At 39.0% G+C, this 6000-nt stretch overlaps 1 protein-coding gene across 3 annotated transcripts in view; it reads right to left on the reverse strand.

Annotated features, from left to right (window-relative positions):
• Positions 1 to 5785, reverse strand: part of slka (STE20-like kinase a) — a 28585-nt gene extending 22800 nt beyond the window's left edge. For 2 of the 3 annotated variants that reach the window (XM_053502457.1, XM_053502456.1), the window contains exon 1: positions 4824 to 5785. In XM_053502457.1, coding sequence (XP_053358432.1) covers positions 4824 to 4973 — 150 coding nt within the window. In that variant the 5' untranslated portion in view covers positions 4974 to 5785. The remainder of the gene's footprint in view (positions 1 to 4823) is intronic. The other variant, XM_053502458.1, reaches the window with a different exon arrangement.
• Positions 5786 to 6000: the final 215 nt, after the last annotated feature.

Raw genomic sequence — 6000 nt, forward strand, 5'->3', positions numbered from 1 at the left:
TCTAATCGACCAAAAAAGATCAATTAAAGTTTCAGCTCTAGTGACTGCCATCACAGTTTCTGCAGTCAACCACCTATTTCACCTACACCTATTCCCATTATCGACTTGTAAGGTTTAAACATGCAGCTAACCACAAACCTATTTGTTAGTGTGTCTTTGCAAATAAATTTATTGCTGTAACTCTGCTGCAGGCTTAAAATAGTATTGTTGTTTAGAAAAGCAGAACAAAAAATGCGGAAACAAGACAGTTACCTCATCAAGAGGTGTGGCACAAACAGTTTGACAAAGCACGAGTAACCCCTCTGTGCACTGTATTTGAGCACAGATGACATAATTTTCCCCATAAAAAGATTCATTTTCATACAAATGGAGATTTATTTCAGATTCAGTTCATGTACAGTCTGTGATAAAGAGTGTGTACCATTAGCAGTGTATTATAGCACATCTATTTTAAGTCAGCAATGGGAGGAGTGACAATTCCAATAACTATTTCCTACACAGCTGGGACTGTAAAGCCTATTTTGGAAAGTGCTCCAAGTGTAATGTTTATAGAGACGAAAACACAGAACAGTGGACCGAGAAAGAACAGGAAAAGTGTGTGGCTCAGACTTTCTATTTACACAAAGCTTTACATCATACATACTTGCACCGAGTTTCTTTTTATTTGCCAACACCTCTCCCTTCTGTAATCTGTGAGGAAACGGATGCAGCTTTTACGAAACTTAAAGGAGCCGATTGAAGAAATCTACCATCATACATGAGGGAAGTTAAGATGAAATTAAGACTTAGACTAAGTTGAGACAACCTCCTAATCTGACCAGGATAATGCTGCTCACTTATTCTTCTTTTGACAAAAGCATTTAAGGGTGATCAGGGGGACGAAATGTATATATCAATTGATACTAAATGGCACAAAGTGTGCCAAGAAAATCTAAACCACACCATTAAACGATGATCACCATCCTGAACCATTTATACAGGACAGAATAGATCCAGGCTGTCATGTTGTTTACACCAAATTCTGACTAAAAGCAACGTTTATCCAATCATCTACTGTCAGACCGTGGAGAGTCCATGTGAATTGTAGCCTCAGTTTCCTGTTCTTAAATGACAGGAGCGGGTCTCAGCGCGGTCATCTGCAGCTGTAGCCCATCTGCTTCAAGGTTTGATGTGTGATGCTTTCAGAGACCAACTTTAGCATACCTTGATTTTAACAAGATGTTATTTGAATAAGTGTTGCCTTTCCATCAGCTCAATCCACCCAGACCATTCTCCTCTAACCTCTGGCAGCAACAGCGCATTTTCACCACTTTGCTGCTCAGTTTAATCTTTAGTAGATTGTCTTGATCTAAATGTCAAAATGAATTAAGTTTCTGTCATGTGATCGGCTGATTAAATAATTGCATTAACGAGCAACTGAAAAGGCACACCTAATGAAGTAGCCAGTAAGTGTATATAATAAAGTATGAAAATGTCTCAAAGACATTTAACTAAAAAGTGATAATGATCCAATATTCGGAGGACGCCCTGGAGACCAGCTAATTTTCTGGATATCATGAGGTTAATAAAAATATATTTTTTTACACTGCCACAGCACATTATTACACCCAAGACAGCATACAATTTAAAATAATGTTGCATTAATTATCACACTGACAGAGTTTCTGGTACACCTTGACACTCATTCATTGCCTCAGCTAGCCTAGTTTGGAGTCGACTCAAAGTCTGGTGTTTGCATTCAGGGTGGGGATATCCTAAGGAAAAGTCTTTGTTGTGACGCATGCTCTGGTACGACACATTCTCCCACACCCATCCACCTTGCTTTGCCCTGGTAAAGATTATGAGAAGGGATACCTACGAGGAGGCTCCCTAACTGGTCAGTATACTTAATTAGTATGCGCCTGTTCACACTTCACTACATCTTTATATGAAGATTAAACTAGTCAGACGCAGTAATCCAACAGTATCTTACCCAACATTGATAAATACCTTGTGACAACAGCATTAACGTAATTGCAAACTAAAAGCATCCTAAATTTACCACCAGGTAAAAAAGCTACAGTACATCATCATCACTTGCATTACTTTATATCATGTCAACTTGCGTGCGGATTAGATGATTCACTGTGGCAAACACTCGATGGGAGCTGCCAAAAGACCAACATTTTATCAGCACAAGGTAAATCACGTCACGATGTTCGTTAAGTAGTAGTAATCAACATGTCAGCTTTAATTAACTAACACAGTAAGTTATCTCCCAAATAGAATTGTACATGCCTGTCTCTGTTTAGACAGTATGTGTGTGTGTGTGTGTGTGCGTGCGTGCACGTCAGACATTGATTCTTTTGCTGATAAAAAGTAAAAACAATATAAAATAACGCAACAACAGAAGAAATCATAATGGTTTGACACATGCAGAGCCAATTATCCAAAGAGCCAATCAGAAACAAGTCATACCCCCTCTCCAGCTTCTAACTGGCTGGTACTGTCCTGACACTAGCCTCTGATTGGCTGGAGTTGATACTGATATTATGCAAACACATGAGAGAGTCGAAGTAGAGTTTGAGTGTGCAGTAATACAGTTTGATTGCACAGGAATAAAACCAGAACAAGCAAATATTAAATGAGCACAAAACAGTTTCCCTAGTCAATAATACAACATTTTGTTTAGGTCCACCTCCTTGGTACACGTCACATGAGTGAAAGTAGAATGCTGTTAATGTGAAACAGATGAGAGACGTGATCAAGTTATATGACTGAATCATTCGCTAATCTCTGGCCTGATATTATTAATACTGTTTTGTTTTACACAGTGTACAGTAAGCGTAACCAATAAGTGTGACAGATAAAGCATCTGGGAATGTTGTCAAGTAAATAAGTGAGCATGTGAACGCAGCGTGATCTGAATGCAGGAAAATACATGGCAGTGAGTTGCAGTTATTCAGAAATAAGATGCGTGCATGTATGAATCTAGATAGTGATTTTTTTTAAATTAATCGTGCAATTCTAGTCTGCATCCAGTTTATAACTCCTGATTTCCATCTTGCATATGGAGGCAGCAGAAAGAGATACACCAGGCTCCACTTAATAGCAAGCGCAAAAGAAACACATCATCACAAGCCACCATCACATAAACAGCTTAAATCACCTACAGTACTAACCAGAAAACACAATAATATGTTAGGATTATAGGTATTAAATGTATTATCAGCTTAAGAGCTTATTAAGCAACAAGATTAAATAAAAACTAAATTTCAAGAAATCTCCATGCATTGTGGTATTTCATGAGGAGGTAACATGGATCAACTGTACACTGGATTTGCATTATGGGTAATGACCGTGCACTATCCAGTAAATATGATTCCCAGTAAGAATTTAGACATTATTAAGAAAGTGCACTATTTGAGGAATAGACATCAGGTTGCAACACAACAACTAAAAAAATTAATTTACGCTCTGCTTTTAGTTTTTACACCAGCATAAATGTGACATCTGAGGAACACCCAGTCAACTGTATAATGCAACTTGATAATGCATTCCAGGATGGGGTGCAGTATTGACGTATTTTGCATACATGCTTGAGAAGCAATTCACAGGAGTACTGACTTGCATAACTTGCTTACATTTCAAACTTGTTAGCACTAACTTCAGCAAATCACTTATCTGTCTTTATGACCTATTCTAATACCACCAATCTACACAATTATTTTTTCCACGAACATTGATCAACCATTTTAAAAGTCTACCAAGTATGCAGCAAACCAAAAATCTTATTTGGGTTTAAACACCCAGTGAACCACACACCGTTATCTAGTTTGTTTTTGCAAATAACCTCTGTGGTGCTGAACGCCTTAAATAGCATCAGTGGTGAAAGGGAAAAAAGGAAAAAACTCATCAAAAAGCATAGGTGTGGCAGAAACCTGTGTGGTCTTAATGTCATTATGCTCACTAAATCATTTATAACACTCTGTAATTGCATACCAGATCCAACTGGATCTGGTTTTGTCTTTTGGACAAAAAGTTGGCTTGCTATCGATAGCCTTTTGTGTCCTACATATATAATAGGGGGAATCTGGGAGACTATTACATTAGTGGAGGCAGAAGTCATTAATACCAGTCCTGGGGAGGAAGAGTTCAGACTCGCTGGTGATTATGAAAGACACACAGCTCCCACTTTTTCAATACGATACCAATCAATGACCATCTGAGCCAAATCCAATCATACTGTGATGCTCAAGATTGCAATAGTGATTTCCTTCTTCAACAATCTCAACACCAGATTTCCTTGTCACTGGGTTGATTACACTGCAGTACCAAGCAGTATTTTTCCCACTTGAAAACATGTACATAATTTAAGATGCATGATACATGACACATCGATGAAAACTGTACCTACATACACGGCATACACCTTCCCAGGTAAAAAATACAAGTACGAAACCAATACCAAACCAGTGACATGAAAAAAAAAATACAGTGTTGTACTTTCATTTCTAAGAGAGTAGCATGTCTACCAAGCCATGTGTAGAATCAGATCGCTTTGACTAGACTATTCACCAAACTGCCATGGACTCTGTTCCTCTGGGACTGGATTAGAGATCCCTGCATGATCCTGATATATGATCAAAATAATAAACAAGTTTGCAAACTCCTCCACAACTTCTGTGTAAGAGTATGTTGTGAGTCAGAATCAACAGATTGAGACCAAAAAAAGACAAACGTCATGGCTAAAGTGAGCTCAGCAGCTTGACCAACAAGCCCTTGTGACAAAGGGCTAGGTGTTGTCCTACAGATTTAAAAAAACAAAAATCTATTGATTTTACCTTGTAGACCTTTCCAAAGGCTCCATCTCCGAGCTCTCCCACAATCTCCCAGACTTCCTCTGGATTCTCGTCTCTGTGAACGTGCTCGTATTGTTTTTTCTTCTTGTCGACGCCAAGCTTAAATATTTTCCGCAGGTTGAAAAACGACATATTTGCCGCTCGAGAGTGTAAAAAAATGAAGAACTAAAAATGAACCTTAATCAAACACTAACCGTAATTCAACTAAGTTTGCTAACTAACCTAGCTAGCTAGCTCTTGCTACGCATTAAATAATGATTATTCTGCAGTTAAAAAGCACAAAAGATAGATTTGTGTCTACTTTATGTTGGATAAACCGGAAATTACTAGCCGTATGAGAACTGAACAAAACTGTAAAGCTGTGTAGGCTCTGTCAATAAACACGTCCATAACGGTATTGGAAAAACATCAACCGTGAAAACACAACAGTCCTGCGCGTCAGTTAGCTCGATCTTCTGTTTATTTTTCTCGGATTTAGCAGTAAACTGAGGGCTGGTTCTTCTTCAAGAAAATCAACTTTATACGTAATTTCACTTCTCCTCGCCAGACAGAAGGTAATAACCAGTAAATGTGTATATGTATCCAACTAATACAAGAAGAAGAAAACGGATGCTGAAGTCCAAGCTGTTCGAAAAGCTGCTAAGCTAGCTTCCAGTCAGACCACAGAAACGGTCACGGCCCAGCCGCGCTGCCTCTCTACACCCTGTTCCTGCTTACAGAAAGAACATAAAATAGGCCTAAAACTAAAACCTGCACTACTCTAGCCTGTTAGCAAACATTTCAAATTACTTCGCCTGACAGGACAGCTTGTCGTGTTGATTCAAAGCGCCCATCTTCATTTACAAGAAAGCTCCTTCTCTTTAACTCCAACTTCTGAAAAAAGATGAGGAGCCGTCGCTGGATGGAGACCGCGCGTGCACAGCGACGATCAAGAAGCTGCGCATGCGCACTGCAGCCGACCGGTGACGCTTCTGGATTAGCAGGAACTAGAGCCGTTAAACTGTACAAGTCACGTCGTGCGGGTAAACAGGATTGTGTTTACGATAAAAAGCTGGAAACTAATTTGTGGCTAAACTGCAAATAAGTGCCTAAATATACAGTTGGTTGTCTATGTTACAACCTCAGCAGCAACCTCATTTCCCTTTTCGTTTGGTTTGTT

This window comes from Clarias gariepinus, chromosome 8, assembly GCF_024256425.1.
Source record: "Clarias gariepinus isolate MV-2021 ecotype Netherlands chromosome 8, CGAR_prim_01v2, whole genome shotgun sequence".
Taxonomy (NCBI): Eukaryota; Metazoa; Chordata; class Actinopteri; order Siluriformes; family Clariidae; genus Clarias; species Clarias gariepinus.